This window comes from Larimichthys crocea, unplaced genomic scaffold, assembly GCF_000972845.2.
Source record: "Larimichthys crocea isolate SSNF unplaced genomic scaffold, L_crocea_2.0 scaffold131, whole genome shotgun sequence".
Taxonomy (NCBI): domain Eukaryota; kingdom Metazoa; phylum Chordata; class Actinopteri; family Sciaenidae; genus Larimichthys; species Larimichthys crocea.
In genome coordinates this window covers 341,910-358,051 of record NW_020851796.1, presented here as the reverse complement: position 1 = coordinate 358,051, position 16,142 = coordinate 341,910, and the positions used below count along the sequence as shown (strand labels likewise).

General features: G+C 40.5%; 1 protein-coding gene across 11 annotated transcripts in view; it reads right to left on the bottom strand.

Annotated features, from left to right (window-relative positions):
• Positions 1 to 16,142, bottom strand: part of ythdc2 (YTH domain containing 2) — a 122,580-nt gene that overhangs the window by 49,802 nt on the left and 56,636 nt on the right. For all 11 annotated transcript variants that reach the window (XR_003461751.1, XR_003461749.1, XR_003461748.1 and 8 more), the window contains 7 exons: positions 7,962 to 8,081; positions 7,526 to 7,798; positions 7,109 to 7,235; positions 6,184 to 6,389; positions 2,015 to 2,204; positions 1,323 to 1,414; positions 464 to 583 (listed from right to left, as the gene is read on the bottom strand). Coding sequence is in view for 2 of the 11 variants with exons in the window: in XM_027275441.1 (XP_027131242.1) it covers positions 464 to 583; positions 1,323 to 1,414; positions 2,015 to 2,204; positions 6,184 to 6,389; positions 7,109 to 7,235; positions 7,526 to 7,798; positions 7,962 to 8,081 (1,128 nt within the window). In the remaining 9 variants the exon portion in view is untranslated. The remainder of the gene's footprint in view (positions 1 to 463; positions 584 to 1,322; positions 1,415 to 2,014; positions 2,205 to 6,183; positions 6,390 to 7,108; positions 7,236 to 7,525; positions 7,799 to 7,961; positions 8,082 to 16,142) is intronic.

Sequence of the window (16,142 nt, the reverse complement as noted above, 5' to 3'; positions counted from 1 at the left end):
GTGCCTTATTATATTGTAGTTTAACCGTATTAACACTGAAGACATCAAACTATAAAATGACACATATGGAACGATGTGGGTAACAAAATAAGTGCAAACAAAGCAAAAGATGAATTGCTCTGATGACAGCTTTGCAAACATTCTCTCAGTCAGCTTCATGAAGGTCAGGCCGGTCAGTCAGGAAGATTTCAGGAATAATAACACATTCATACACTGATGGCATTGGCTACCATGCAAATTTGAGAGCTAACCATTCATATACATTCACAGACTAACAGCACAGCCTTAAGGAGATATTTGGGGTTCAGTATCTTGCTCAAGGACACTTCAACATGGAGACTAGAGGAGTCAGGGATTGAACCGCTAATCATCTTGATTAGTGAACAACCAGCTTGTGAGTCTACCAAATAAACTCCTGCATATCCAGATAAAAAGTAGAAGAGAGAAAGAGAATATAACATACACAAACTAGAGTGCGAATGATGGCCTCGTCTTGTTGAGACCAAGGCTTTGAAGGATAACGGATCCTCTTGATGAACAAATTTTGCCACTTCTGCCTCAGTTCAATGACCAGTCCTGCAGCCTGACAACAAAATGAACAGCATGAGATAAAACTGTAAGTATGAAAACATTTAGTACAAAATAATAGAGGACAAGATGGAAACAAACACAAGAAAGAAAGTCAGCAAATGTATAGTCTCTTTTTATTTAAACCCAGGCTCTGTGAACATCCAGAAGACACTGATTAACCTGGTCTGAGAGACTCGTTAGTGACTATATGGATACAACAATTCAGCCTGTTAGGCATTAACTAATTCCACAATGAATTCCAAAGTCCAATGGGAGCCAGTGGCACTTGAGTAATGAGCTACCTGCTGCAGTATTTTGAATCATAGGCTGATGAACCGCAAGTCCTGCCTGTGGTAAGGAGTGATGACATACAAGAATGTAGTCATGACCACAGAAGAAGATTTATTCATTTCTCAGGCCTTGCAAATAACACAATATGTCCCGTTAAAGTATTTCTTATCTAGTCTAAAACACAGTATACATCATCAGACTGAATGTAGAAGTTTATTATGACTTGTGAATCTGTAATGTTCCCTGCAATGAATTATAGTTTATTGGGTGCAGTACTTTTTGTATTTTATCTTTATCTGTAACTGTTTTCTTCTGCATGCATGGTGTGTGGCACTTGGACATTAGCTGTGGTAACTCTCAAGCTTGAATCTTGTTCAACCAATTATTATTATTAGTATGAGGAAGAAACACATTTTATAAACAAAGATTTAAAGGATTAAAGGGTCAGAAAGTTCCCATACCTCTCTGTCCATTTGGAAAACGAGCCAGTCATCAACCCTAATTTCAGCTGAGTCCTCTGTCTCACTGTCACTGAGGTCATCCAGTGAACTGTCTGAAGAAAAGAACATGGAGAAAATCAAAATCAACTATTGTCATACAACACCAACTGGAGAGTGTTTTGTACCAAGGGAGTTCCAAACTCAAGAAAAAAAAAACTTAGTTAAAGGCATCTTGGTTTACACACTCCTTACACAATTCTTTTATCACAGTATGTTCAACCTACATGGGAAAGCTTCACCTGATTCTTCACCTGATTCTGACCTGGTCATGGGAGACTGGACTTTACTCTTGCAAAGATTCTGGGAAGGATGTGGGCTGTTGCTCATTTAGCCTATGATTTGTAGAATTGGAGACTTGTCTCTCTACACATTTTGTTGGTTTGTTGTGTCAAAATGGGGTGTGGGGACTGATACTAAAGTCATGATCCTAAATGCATGGCAATCTAGCTAATAGTCCAAATATCTTGTTGTGGGAAGGGTTTGGGGCTGACAGATGTTGCTAACATAGTAAAGCATGAGATCGACATACACAGTACTTCAGTGTACAAAATACATAACTTGCATAACTGATATTTCAGTTGAGCTCACCTGTAACTAAAAATAATTTGACAAACACATACAGGTTCTTTTCTTTTCTTTTTGATGTTGTTTACCAGTATCTTTCTGTACAGCAGGTTCCTGCAGGGCAGCAGTGAGTAGTCTGGCACAACCTCCAAATATGGCCACAGTGATGGGAGTCACCATGGAGCAACATCGGACACTGGCCATCCTGTGGCCTCGGCTTATCTCATTGTAGATCAACCAGTCTGTGGGATAGGCCTGGGCTGATTTGGCTGGGCTGTTCTAAACAACAAAAACAGACAGTCCACACACAGTCCAGCACAAAATTTATATCAAATAAAAAACTTAACATCCATTTTCAATCAATGAATTTGTTTTTTTTTTATTGTGAAACAACCACAAACGGTGAGTTTCATTAAATCTTTATTTATTTATTCTAACTGCACCCGTAGAACTAGCCAATATTCCAGGACCAGCACTTGTTTATGAATTTATGGAATGTTTGACAAAATGATTGTTGATCAGTCTGTCAGTGCCTTGGATTGGGGGCACAGAGAAAATCCCCAAAACATACCCTAACCAAGATGTGTTAAATATAACCTAACCTTAATCACAATGGCGTAATACCAGAAAATGGTTGTTGAATCTCAACTAATTATTGAAATGTTACCAACATGTAGGTCAAGAGTTCATACATTCTTCTTGGTGGGTGGACAAACTGTGTAACATGTATATTGTCAAGTGAGTTGAGATCCCTGATCCGCTGACACAACGGAAAAGTTAAAATAACAACCTGTGAGACGGATGACAGAGTGTCTTACTGTCTGGCCTTGCAAATGGGGACGTGAAACCCCCCAGCAGACGGCCTGAAAATGGGGAACGAAGGGACTTTTCATTTATGCCAGTAATGTTAAGCCTTTGGACATTTAAAAAAATATATATGAGTGAGTAATGCATAAAGATAAAAATGAGCTAAGCTAAAATGTGATTAATGATGATTCTGTGTTTAAACAAATGCAAAAATGAACTGTTGAAATGAGTGTAACCATAAGAAAAGATTGTGATTATAACTGAAGATTCTGACTACTGGAGATTGTGAAATCATTGCAATAAGTTGGTAGCTAAGGTAAAAAATAATAACTAAATCATGCTGAGGGGTTGAGGAAGCGAAACTTGAGCAACCAGTCTGGAGAAAGGGTAAGAAGGGGATAAGAGAAGCAAACAGGAAACATCTGGAGGGACAAACAGAGAGGATGAACTATGACAATCACCACCTAATATGGTTGGACTCCAGCAAGTGACTCATTGTAGCCTGGTAGGGGGAAAATCCAACAAATAGGGAGTATAAGAGCCACTGCACAACGGAGATCGGGGTTATCCTCGTCAGTCGGCACCCAAGTTCGAGACATGCTGGACGACAGACCAAAACGGGAGCATTTAATCTACGGACTTAGACACCAAACCACAGAGAGGGAAGATGAACGGCCCAACATCGCAAGAGAAGAATCCGGTGAGCCACAGCTGGCAAGAGGGAGCCGAGCCAAGGAGGATAACCACCCCCAAACCAGCTGTGGGCCTCGACTGGACCAACCAGAATTCTTTTCGTGTTCATCCTGCCGAGGAGAGACTGTGGATGTCGGGGACTTTCTGGGCTTTGGACAAAGTCAGGGACTCTTGATGAAATCCAGCAGTTTGGCAGTCGTGAAAGGATTGGATCGACTGATCACCGCTTCACCCTTTCCCTTCCTCTCTCCAAATTGGACCAACCTCAGTAACTCAGCAACAGCCTTCGTATCAGGTTATCAAATTTATTATTTTTAAGGATAGTGATTTTAGAGGATAGGATTAATCTAATCTGAATGAATTAAACTGTATGCTTGCCCTTGCTAAACTTTGCAATAAAAATATCCACTGCAGTTAAAGATTAAGTTGTGGACCTCACATTTATGACATCTCCTGTAGGGCGTAATCACTAGGTATAGTGTGTTCAACATCAAACAAGGTTCTAACAGGTTACTCTAGCCCACTGAAATTAACTGACCCTTGGGGCTCACTGTCCGAGCCACTAAAAAATATCCTAGCACCATACCAAGTGCACAGATCAATGAGAGGAGAGCTGCCGTGAACGCACGCGGCTAGTGTAGTATTTGGCCCACAGGGGCTATTCGGTCAGGTGCTATGCTAGAGTAAGCAGGGTAGACGTGCGGATGAAGGCAGTTAGAAGCTAGGCGAATCTCCTCGCCACCAGCTTAAACAGTCCTCTAAACCGTCCCGATAGGGTAAGACCCACGGGCTTGAGGATCGGACCCGTGAGACGGAGAGCTGGGCCGAAACCACCTGTACAGGGGTAACTCGGGATCTAACAATATATATTTTTTAAAATGCCAAATATAAGAAACAAATATGCTGATTTTGATATATTTGTGTCTTTCTTTCTTTTATTTATTTTTGCAGGGACTGTGCACGATTAATGGTAACTGCACTATTAAGTTAGTTAGCAATTAGCACTTACACATGGAATAAGTATGATAAATACAGTGATTACAAGGAAACCATTGATTGTGACACCTTTTTTTTGACTTCTTTTTTTTCTGACTGAGGGTGGTTTTAAACACTTCCTGAGTCTCTACAGTCTGTGGGTATGGAATTCTAGTTGTCCAGTACACAGAAAGCACACTGAAGGCTGTCTTTCTAAACCATGGTACCCAGTCACCCCTGGTAGATGTTCTAGTTCTACTGGAACCAGGCATGGATCAATGTAACCAAAACTGAGGAAACTGTAATTTTTCAGGATATTACAAAGATGATGATCCCATGACTTTTTATCTAGTACTTTATTTGTTTATGGATTTAGTACACAAGTTTGAGTGCAGTCACACCTACCTGTGACCAGGTTGTTTCTGTTCACAAAATGATTTTACAACACATGTTATTTGGGATATTGATGGGTTCATCGATGCAGGAACAGATCCTGCACTACTGTAAACGTCTGAGCCATATGGAAACTGCTCTGATACAAGGTGAGTTATAGGGCTGTGCAATTAATCAAATTTTGATCACAATTTCGATTTTGTTGTCAAACGATCTCAAAAATCACATAATCGAGTTTAAACGATTTTTTTTCCACTCATTCAAAGCGAATGAGAAGAATCCGACGAGAAGCAGCAGCACATAATGTGCAAGATCTCCTACAAAGTAATAGCTGCTCCTCTTGGTAACACTACAAATTTATTCAACCATCTCAAACAAAAGCACAAAGTCACTCACAACGAATTAATACAGAAACAAAAAGACAAAGCCAGTGCCACAACCAAGAAGACGTCAACGCAAACTCAGTCATCGATCACAGACACATTGTTTAATGCGACTCCTTATCCAACAAGTTCTGAGAGGCACAAGACATTAGGCTACGTTTACACATAGCCGGGTATGTTGAGAAACGAATATTTCCCTCCCTCCGTTTTCCAAAATAACATCGTGCACATAGCATCGTTTTCAAAAAAGTTTTCGTTTACATCAATCTGCATAAATACGCCATCGAGCGCCATCATAACTAAGCCAAGCCTATGGGCGGCTTGCTTCCATGATCATTGTCATAGCGAAAGGTAAACATTGATCGCACTTTAGGCGCATCAGCTGCCTAAAACTCGATTCGTTTTCAGAGGCAAATTCACCGTTTGCATGTAAAAGATAGGTTTTTTAAAAATACCTGTGTATGTGTAAACTGGGCCTAAGAGCTGCCATTAAATATTTCTTAACTAAAGGTATGCAACCCATTAATACAGTCGAGGGTGAGGGTTTCAAGAAGATGCTTATTGATGCTTATGCTTATTATATTTATTTTGTTCTATAAATATAGAGAATTTGCAGAGCAGCTGGATCCATAGTTCATTTTGGATACATTTATGTTTTTCTATGCCTTATTTAATGTTCCATAAAGTATATTTATTTTATTGATTTAATGCTTTATACATTGCAAAACAGCTGTAAAGTACATATTTGTAGCCAAAATTTATTTTCAATTTGAATATTTTGCATAAAGAATCAATAACAAACTGTTTTTTGAGAGAGAGAGAAATGCTGAATAAATGCATTGTGAAACTCAAAATTAATCGTTTGAATAATCATGATTTCAATATTGACCAAAATAATCGTGATATTTATTTTTTCCATAATCGAGCAGCCCTAGTGAGTTATGATCTCTCCAGTGATAGGACCACAATGCATAGACAAAACTACTTAAAATAAATAGTTTTCCTACCTCCTTGAGCTGAAACTGGTTCAGAATAGATGTAGGATGAAAGTGGATTTTCTTCTCCCTGTTACTGGAAAGCACCAAGCTCTCCCGGTTGAGATGGACCAGGTTTGGATACATGCCAGCCACTAGGGCTGCCTTCACCACGGCCCAGTTCTCAGAGTTCATATTCACATCACGGATGTCACTGCCGCCACGAGCCCGCACAAAACCTAGGGGACAAACCAGCTGTTACGTCCATTAGGCACTGGACATTGGTGTTATGTGATTGCTCCTTCTCCCATATGCTCTTCCAGTACTGCTCAGTCTCTGCCCTGGGTGGATCTGTTCTCATGTAATTATATTATTGAAAGTAGTCTCCAGTTCTGCACCCATCTATTTGAATCCCCTTATACAGGTATCTGTTACCTTCTGACCATTGCACTATGCCAATAAACAACACCTGGGTCTGCCACATGTATGCTCAGGGTAATGAGTTAGTGGAACGACCTATCAGTTCCTACCAGAGCAAGGCATCCCTCTCTACCTTCAAAAACCTCCTGAAGACCCAGCTCTTCAGTACTAGAGTACCTCCTCTCCTGGGGGCCATTGCTAAAACTATCCCCCTCTAGAACTGTCACTTGATTCTATGTCAGTATTACTTATTGCTGCATTTACATGTCCTAGTCACACTGTACCTTGATTGTTTCCTTTTTTGTAAGTTGCTTTGGATAAAGGCACCAGCTAAATGACTAAATGTAAATGTAAATGTAAATGTAATGATGGTATGATAGCAATGACACCAAGAAAGCAAAAAGGCCTTTTAAAATATAACTAGCAATTTGGTAATGTTGGGTCATACCACACACATTTACAGTACAGTGTAGAGCACAGTACAGTGATACTGAATAATATAAGAATATAAAAGAATAAATATGAAAGAAGGACTGACCAATAGCACGGAGTTGTCCCAGCAGCTGTGTCCTCATGCCAAGTATCATGTCCATGGTGGCTTGGGACAAGAAGTTCTTCTCACAGAAGGATCTTTCCCAACCATCACTACGGGCCCTTTGCCATGCCTGACACCATACAAGACAAACATGAGAGATAGCATTCTATGATGTACTCATGTACACTTGGAATTGTGGCTTCATATTAGGGTTTAACTATGGGACAAATATATCAGCTACTGGCAGTCATTTCATTTTGCTAATTTAATGGAGTGAAAGCTGCTGCAGCTGAAATACTGTTTTTTTTTTTAAAAAACATCAAGATCTCACAGGTTGTGAGCATCCTCTTACATCCCACCTCAAATCAAGAACTTCGTATATTCACGCCAAAACGGCCATATTTTATGGACCCTGCCTACCTGAAATACTCTTAGCAGGGCCATGTGGTCACTGAAGGTGTTAGAAGCAAAGCGTTTGCGGCAATGTAGAGCGGCTTTTTTCTGAGCCTTCTGGGTGGGAAGGATGAAGGGGTCACGATAGGCCAGAGTACAGGCGATAGTTAGAATTGGGTCAAGACACTTGAGCACTACTGCACACAGCACCATCTTGCCAAGGTGGGGCTCCACAGGCAGATCAGCCAGGTGGTAGCCCAGATCCGTCAGGTCTTCATACTGGTCCATGGCATCTATTTTCTGAAGTAAACACAAAGTCAATGGTTCATTTTACTATATGTGCATGTGTAGGCTTGTCTGCATATGCATAGTGTCTTGTATCAAAGATCATCTTTAAAAGAGTACTCCCAGAGCATCACATCCTAAGGCAAGCAGATAGTTAAAACCTGTTGGTAGTTGTTACCTTTAGCATTTGCACTGCATTCTTGATGGCATGTGTAGGAGGAGGCTGTGGTGCTTTGGACAAGAACTCAGCTACTGGACAGGAGGAGGGAGCCAACAGTTTGGTCTGCAGACACAGTTCCTTAGACACACAACATGACATATTTCAGGACAGCATTTTGAGGAGCACTTTACTTAACTAATAAAATCATCAAAACATACAAACTACTCTGATAGCAATAACAGCCACCGTTCTTTCTCTTCCTACTGTGTGCTGACTTTTAAGCTAGGCAGATGTAGACGGGGCCAAATCTGTTGATTTGTTCTGTACACATCTATTGCATGTCTGTCCGTCCTGGGTGTTATGGAATTTTCTATCCTTAGGTCACACAAGGTCACGTGTGGGCCTTGAGGTCCTCAGCAGTATTAGTTGTTTGGCTTTGGTTGAGAACAGTAGGTGCCAGTCTATCTCAACACTGTGGTGGCCAGGGTCGAAGAGACCTATTGCTGACTTCCTAGACATAATAGATAGCTTGCAGCTGATGTTAAAATCTGCGTAAACAGACATCTGTATCCAGACTAGAATATGTCAACAATAACACCTCCATGGGTAAAGACTAGGGATGTAACGATACACTCAACTCACGACTTGATTCGAGTCACCATTTTTTGTTCACAATATGATTTTTTCACAATTTTTTTTAAATCAAAATGAGGTACAGACAAATTATGACCAAATAAAAGTATCTTTTTATTTGTAGGAAAAAAATCTTTCTTTACAGAAACTCTCAAACAGTTTGTGTTCTTATAAAAAGTGCAACTTACATCTTAAACAACAAAACACATGACAAATATCTGCTTTCTTTAGAAACAATCTCACAGTAAATTGCTGTTAATTGGTGTGATGTGCAGTTTTCGCTCACGAGGTGGCATAACGTTACTTTGCTTCTCACTGTGGTGGCGGCTGATATGCTGCTGCATGTTGCCGCTATATGTTAGCAGTCTCTTGCAATATTGGCATGCTGTTTTGGTTTTGTCTGTCCATTTCTCACCGGTTGTATTTGTGTATATAGGGAATCCAAAATGCCGCCACACAGGTGATTTCAAAGTCCTACTTCTCTCGCATTCGCCAAGAATCGCGATTAATTTATTCTGTCAACCGATGGGAGTCGTCACACATTTGTACCGATTTTTAATCGTCTCACGATGCATCGTTACATCCCTAGTAAAGAGATTCTCTTTGGCTAATTCTGGGCGTGTAGTATTTGTGGTGTTATCTTGGGGTTTAAAGTCGACCCACCAGCATGAGTTGGGCAGAATGTGAGACCGACTCAAGCACTTTAGATGTACTTTGAGAGTGTCTCTAATTCTCCTTGGCCAAGCGTCAATAAATATTACAGCATAAAACATCAGAGGCTCCTGAACACTTTCTTCCCTCTGACCTCACCATTGACCTTTGACTTAAGAAATTTCTCCACAACAGGATTTCAACAGAACAAAGACGTGGTAAGTGCAAAGTTTTATTACTATGCCTTACCATGTCTGTGTTTGACGTGCTCATTTAATTTGCCTGGAATATAGAAATAAAAACATCTCTGACCCACCAGGGGGGTCAGGAAGTTCAGTGTCTTGGGGACAAAGTCCTGGCTGAAACCTCTGGGAGCGTTGCTCAAAACGTATGAGTCATACCTCCTAGTTGGCGTATTGATTTAAAGTGAGAAATCAAGAAAGCTGACAATGGTGTAAAAAAAATAAAACAAAATATAGAAGGAGCTGTAACAGAAATTTCGTGTTTCCGTTCACTTCTCTTTTGTGTGAATGGATGAATGACATGTGGCCATATGAGGGAACATTTGAGAAAGAAAAGCTGCAAATGGCTGTGTCATATTTAGTTATATAGTCAAGTCAAGTCAATTTTATTTATATAGCACATTTAAAAACAACAGATGTTGATCTAAAGTGCTTTACAGTCAGAGCAGATCACACGGATAAAAACAATAATGTTATAAGAAACAACAAAACGAGATAAAATGAATAATAAAGTAGACAAAATCATTAATAGTGCAGCCTCAGACTGAGCTAAAAGAAAGATCATAAAAGTAAGATTTTAAACTGGATTTAAAATTGTCAATAGTAGGACAGGACTTTATGTGATGGGGTAGGCTATTCCAGAGCTTGGGGGCAGCAACAGAGAAGGCACGGTCGCCTTTAGTTTTTAGGCACGAAAATTTTGTATTTCTTAGATGCAATTTCCTGCATTCTAGTCAATTTTAGGGTGACTTGCTAGACATAGCAAATCCTAAATCCCATCTGATTCATAGCTTGCATTCTCAGTTGCATGGCCTGCACAAGACAATACTATTTATCAGAAAGAAACAATAACCACTTAACTATGGACATCTAGAGATTATTAAACAACAATAGCAAAATTGAGAAGAAAAATTACTTCATACTCATGGTACTTGTAAATCTTTTTGTAATTATTATCTATTAAAACCTCAGCAAACATTGTAAATGAATATGTGAATCTTCTCATGTGAAGTCAATTTTTATTTCAAATGCAAGAACAAATTTAAAAACAGCATCTTCCAAATGTATTAATATAAAACATAAATGTAAACTGAGACTTTTTTTATCTTGAGGTGGCCAGACAGAAGAACAAAAAGATAACTGTAGAAAGATTAGACTAGTCAAAAGTAAAAGTCTATGTAGACTAAGACAATGCAGACAAATATATACAGACATAAGGTAGATAACCAATAAGATAAAATAAACAACAGTGATTTATAAAGCTCTTGGCTCTCCTGCTTGCTCCTGCTCCATTCTCTCAATCTCCAGGTCCCCTTCAGCTCCAGTTGCATCATGTTGCTGCTGACTGTCAGCTGTAGAAAACAGCAGTGGTCAAGTCAAGTCAGTTTTTTTTCTATAGCACATTTACAGACAGACAAATACAGATTAGCCTTGACTCCCAAACCAGTCGTCACGTTTAAAATGTTCACTCTCTCAAGCACAGCTCTGTGTTCTGCGCTCGGACTGTAGCTGTTCACATTGGCAGTTTTTTTCCCTCAGATGCGAGCTAATGTTTCGCATTATATTCCGATGATACAGTGTGTTTCAGAGAGCCCTAAAAAAAAAAAGAAAAAAAAAAACCTGCGAATGTGAACAGGGCCTAGTACTCAACAAGATCTCCTTACTGCAGTAGCATTAGTCAAGGATTCCTTTGTTCAATAACACAAATGTTCGCGTCGTTTAGATACTTCACTACCTAGCATCAGCCGGTTTAATTTCAGCCTACCTGCCTTAAATGTCACTTTTTGCTGCCTAGAGAATGAGACTTCCAGGCTGATTAAGTCAAAACTAACATGAACCCGAGTAAGCTATCTTGCTAGATGGAAAGTGTAAGCTAGACTCCAAACTAGCATTCATTATTAGCTGTGTTGTTATTACTACGTCAGTCCACAAATTAAATTAGCCTACATGTTGGTAATTGGTTGTATGATAGGCTCATAAAAAGCGTGACTGATGACTCTTGACTTACCTTCTGAATTGTTGTTCCTTGCAATCTTAAAACCGAAGTTCCTTAGGTCCAGCTGTCTACTCCGCTTGGCCATGATGCCATTTTTCTGGCGAGAGCCAGGTTATAAAAAAACGCCTCCTGACTGAACAGAATGGAACGTCGCCACCTCGACCGCACGTGCCGTCCCTCGCTCACAGTAACCTGCTATCACATAGGTAATAGGCTGATTATCATAAACCCCCCCTAAATGTCGAATTCTATTTCCAGTGTTAAAGTGTAATTTCCACATGCATTGATAAAATGCCACAAGGGATGGAAGAAGGGATGACCATTTTAGAAGAGGGATGATTTTGACCATTTTTTCGACCCAGGGGGATGCCACCCTCCCATCCCCCCTCAACTCGAGTACTGCAAATACAGTCACTGTTGATGTACAGTCACCAAACATACCGTTACATCAACCCAAAGTAAAACCTTCAGTGCTTCAGCCGTAGTGAGCCATATATTCACATTCGCCTCTTTGGCCCCATTTATACGAACTTTCGACAGTTCCATATACATAACATCCAGAAAAGTTTGAACCCATTGTCTGATGGTCAAAGTGTGAGGGGGCACTGCGATCATTTTCTTAGCAGCTGTTAATCCTGCCAACAAAACACGTTTCCAACATTCAGGAACTTGAAACGCTCAAAGGTCATTTAGTAATAACACTGATATGGTCACAGGTACTGTCTCCGATACAAGTGCTGTCAGCTCAGCGGCCACACCCTGCCAAAATCGTGCAACAGGGGGGCAAGTGGAGGAAAGTGCCAGGGGTTTTAATGTACACAGTGTGCATGAGGGATCATTGATAACTTTCATAAGATGTAGCTTACGAGGGGTCAGGTAGGCTGTGTATGAAATTATAATGGATCTGTTGGTGGTCAGGGTTTTGAGAGGCGAGTTTGAGATTGACCCACACCTTGTCCCAATCAAAATCCTGATCCAGCGTGGGGACGTCGCCCCTCTATATCCTGTCTATTGGGAGCTTTTGTAGGTGGCCTCCAGCAAGTATAAGTAAAGAGTGGATACTATTCCCCTTGCAGCTCTTTTAGTAATAATCAACTCATGAAGTCGATGTGTAGGCAGCGGGTGTTGTCAAGGTACACCGTGTGCTTTAAGGGCTGCTCTCAGCTGTAAATAAAAAATGAAGGAAGTGCCTGGCAGAATAAAACTATTCTTAATGTCCTGAAAGGAGCGTAAACCCTCTAATCCGAAAATATCACCCAAAAATTTTATCCCTCTCTTTTCCCATTGAGGGTAGGTGACAGGTCTCCCCCCGATCAGCAAACCTTTATTATTAAAGATTGGAGAGTGCAGGTGCCATCTGCAAGATATATCACAAACCCTTTCCACGGAGCGCCAGACCTGTGGGACCAAGTGCATTGCTGAGAGTGGTGACAGAATCAGGTGGACCAAAGATAATTACTTCCATTTTATTTTCACTGAATTCTAAAAAGTTCCTCGCCATCCAGCATTTGACGTCATTTAAACAGTTAAAAAGATTTCGTAAGGAGCAGGTGCTATTGGGTGTGACCAGTAGGTAGAACTGTGTATCATCTGTGTAACAATGATAAGGAATATTATGTTTTTGAAAAATGGAGCCAAGTGGATGTGCATGTACTGTATAGGGAAAATAGAAGAGGACCTAAAATTGAGGAATGCCACATTTAATAGGAGCAGGGGACGAGGAACAGTTCCCAATTTCAACAGCGAATGTTCTGTTTTTTTAAATAGGAGCTAAGCCATTTTAGGACTGTCCCCTGTAGCCCAACTTCGGCCTCCAGACGTTTTAAAAGAATGGCATGATCAACTGTATCGAATGCTGCGGTGAGGTCGAGAAGAACTAAAATAGCAGAATAACCAGAGTCAACAGAAAGGAGAATGTCATTGTGTACTTTTAGCAAGGCTGATTCTATACTATGTAGAGCTCTAAAACCAGATTGAAATTTATAACGGATATTAAAAGTGTTTAAGTAAGAAGAAACCTGGATGAAAACAACTTTTTCTAAAAGCTTAGAAATAAATGGTAATTTAGAAATGGGCCTAAAATTATTCATGTCACTGGAGTCTAGGCTTGGTTTTTTTAACAAGGTTGCACAATTGCATGTTTAAAACACGAAGGGACAACTCCATTTGTTAAGGAGCTATTAACTATGGCTACAAAAACTTCCTTAAACAGGCGTGTCGGTAAAATATCAGATGGGCAGTAGGTGGAATTCATATGTAAGACCATGTCAGATAGCTGAGAGGATGATACTGGTTGGAAGTGCAGGAGGTGACTGGCAGGGTGATGTATATCTCATGGGTCAGGGCCTGAGGGTAAGATAGAAGCTCTTATGTTGTCAGTTTTTTGGATACATTTTTTTAGAAAAGCCTTACAGGTTTTAGTAGTGGAGATGGGCATAGTGACAGTGGTAGTGGTAGAATTTATGATAGAGTTTATTGTGTGAAACAGTGTTTTGGGTCTATTGGCATTTTTGTTAATTAGATCAGAATAGTATTGTGCTCCATAAAGCTGACTTTATGGAGCTTTGGTAAAGCTTTAACTGGATCTTGAAAACTTCATATGAAACCTGGAGTTTATCCTTTTGCCATTTGCACTCTGCTCTCCTACAAGCCTGTCTGATAGCACGAGTGGAATCGTTCAACCAAGGAGTAGCACCAGTGTTTGCCTTAAGTCTTCTCTGTTTTAGAGGAGCTACATAATCTAGAGTGGCAGAGCAGGATTAGTTGAAGAGGTTAACTAGCTCCTCAGTATCGTTGCAGGAAGGAAGGACATCGAAAATATGAGCTGAGCAGGAAACTCAACTCAACTCAACTTTATTTATAAAGCCCTTTAAAAACAGCCGCAGCTGACACAAAGTGCTGTACATAAAATAGAACATGAAATATAAGACATATAAAACAAAGAACAATATAAAAACAATAATAAACGATAAAACAATGTTAAAATAATATTAAAGCAAAAACAGAAACAGAGTCTCATGCTGGGTTAAAAGCCAAGGAATAAAAATGGGTCTTAAGATGTTTTTTTAAAAATGGACAGTGAAGGGGCTTGTCTAATGCGTAAAGGGAGGTCATTCCACAATTTAGGACCAGCAGCAGAAAAGGCTCTGTCCCCTCTGAGCTTCCGTTTAGCCCTTGGTAACTCCAGGAGCAACTGATCAGCTGACCTGAGGCACCGGGCAGGAGTGTATGGGCGGAGCAGCTCAGAGAGGTTAGGCGGGGCGAGACCATTTAAGTATTTAAAAACAAATAAAAGAATCTTAAAATGGACTCTAAAGTGCACAGGCAGCCAGTGGAGAGAGGCTAAAATGGGAGTAATGTGTTCCCTCTTACGCGTTTCAGTTAGGAGGCGAGCAGCAGCATTTTGAACTACCTGGAGACGCGCGAGGGAGGACTGGCTGACTCCAAGATAAAGTGCGTTACAGTAATCCAGCCGCAATGTAATGAAGGCGTGGATTACTGTTTCAAAGTGCTTTTGTGCAAGAAAGGGCTTCACCTTTGCCAGCTGCCTAAGATGAAAAAAGCTGGACTTGACTATTGCACCGACTTGCCGGTCAAGTTTAAAATCACTGTCCATCTTAAAACCCAAGTTTGTGACTGTTTGCTTCCTGTAAAGCACCAAGGGGCCCAAGTCAACAGGAAGTGCTTCACAAGAGCCACTGGGACTGAACACCATTACTTCTGTTTCATTTTCATTAAATTTTAAAAAGTTCAAAGACATCCAGGCTTTAATGTCTTCAAGACATAACAGAAGTGGTTTCAAAGAGAACGCGTCCTTCTTCTTTAGTGGCACATAAATCTGGATATCATCAGCATAACAATGAAAAGAGATACCATGCTTTCTCAGGATGGAACCCAGGGGCAGCAAGTACAGTGAGAAAAGCAGGGGCCTTAAAATTGGACCCTGTGGAACCCCATATGAAAGCGGAGCAGAGCGGGAATCAGAACCACCAAGGCTTACGCACATAGTCCTGTTTGCCAGGTAGGACCTGAACCAGTCTAAGACGGTACCAGAGATGCCTACTAGCTGCAACCGATAAAACCATGTTGTTCAGAGGTTACTATCCTGCCTAGTGTAGCAAATGATCCATTAACCAATCCTTGAGAGATATCTATGTTTCGTGCATGACACGAGCACCCTCTGCAACATTTAGTGTATCTGATAAGTCATTTTTGTTTCCTTTAAATGGTTTTTCTTGGCGTGTCATCTTGCCAGTGTGTGGGTCCTTCCTGTCGTCATCGGCATCAATTTTAGTGACTTGTGAATGTAGCGAAACTAACGTTGCAAAGTTGTGTGAATTCACTTGTTTGTTAGTCGCAAAGATGTGCAGGTCATCAGTTGGACAAAGTGCTAGTTCGGTAACAGTTTGTAACAGCAATGCTCTGTCTGCTATAGACAACTCATCATTTTTCTCTTTTACACGGATACGGTTCAACATCTCTGCAAAGGCAACATCATCCTTTTGACGCATTATCTCAGTCAGAGTGATCATCTGAAAGTTTTCTTGCCACAAGTCGACCTGACATTGGTCATACACACATAGAGTCTTAGACTGACGCACAGGTGGTAACTGATAGAAATCGCCAACTGCTAATACTGACATTCCTCCAAAGGGTCTCTGTGTGCCTTTAATCTGT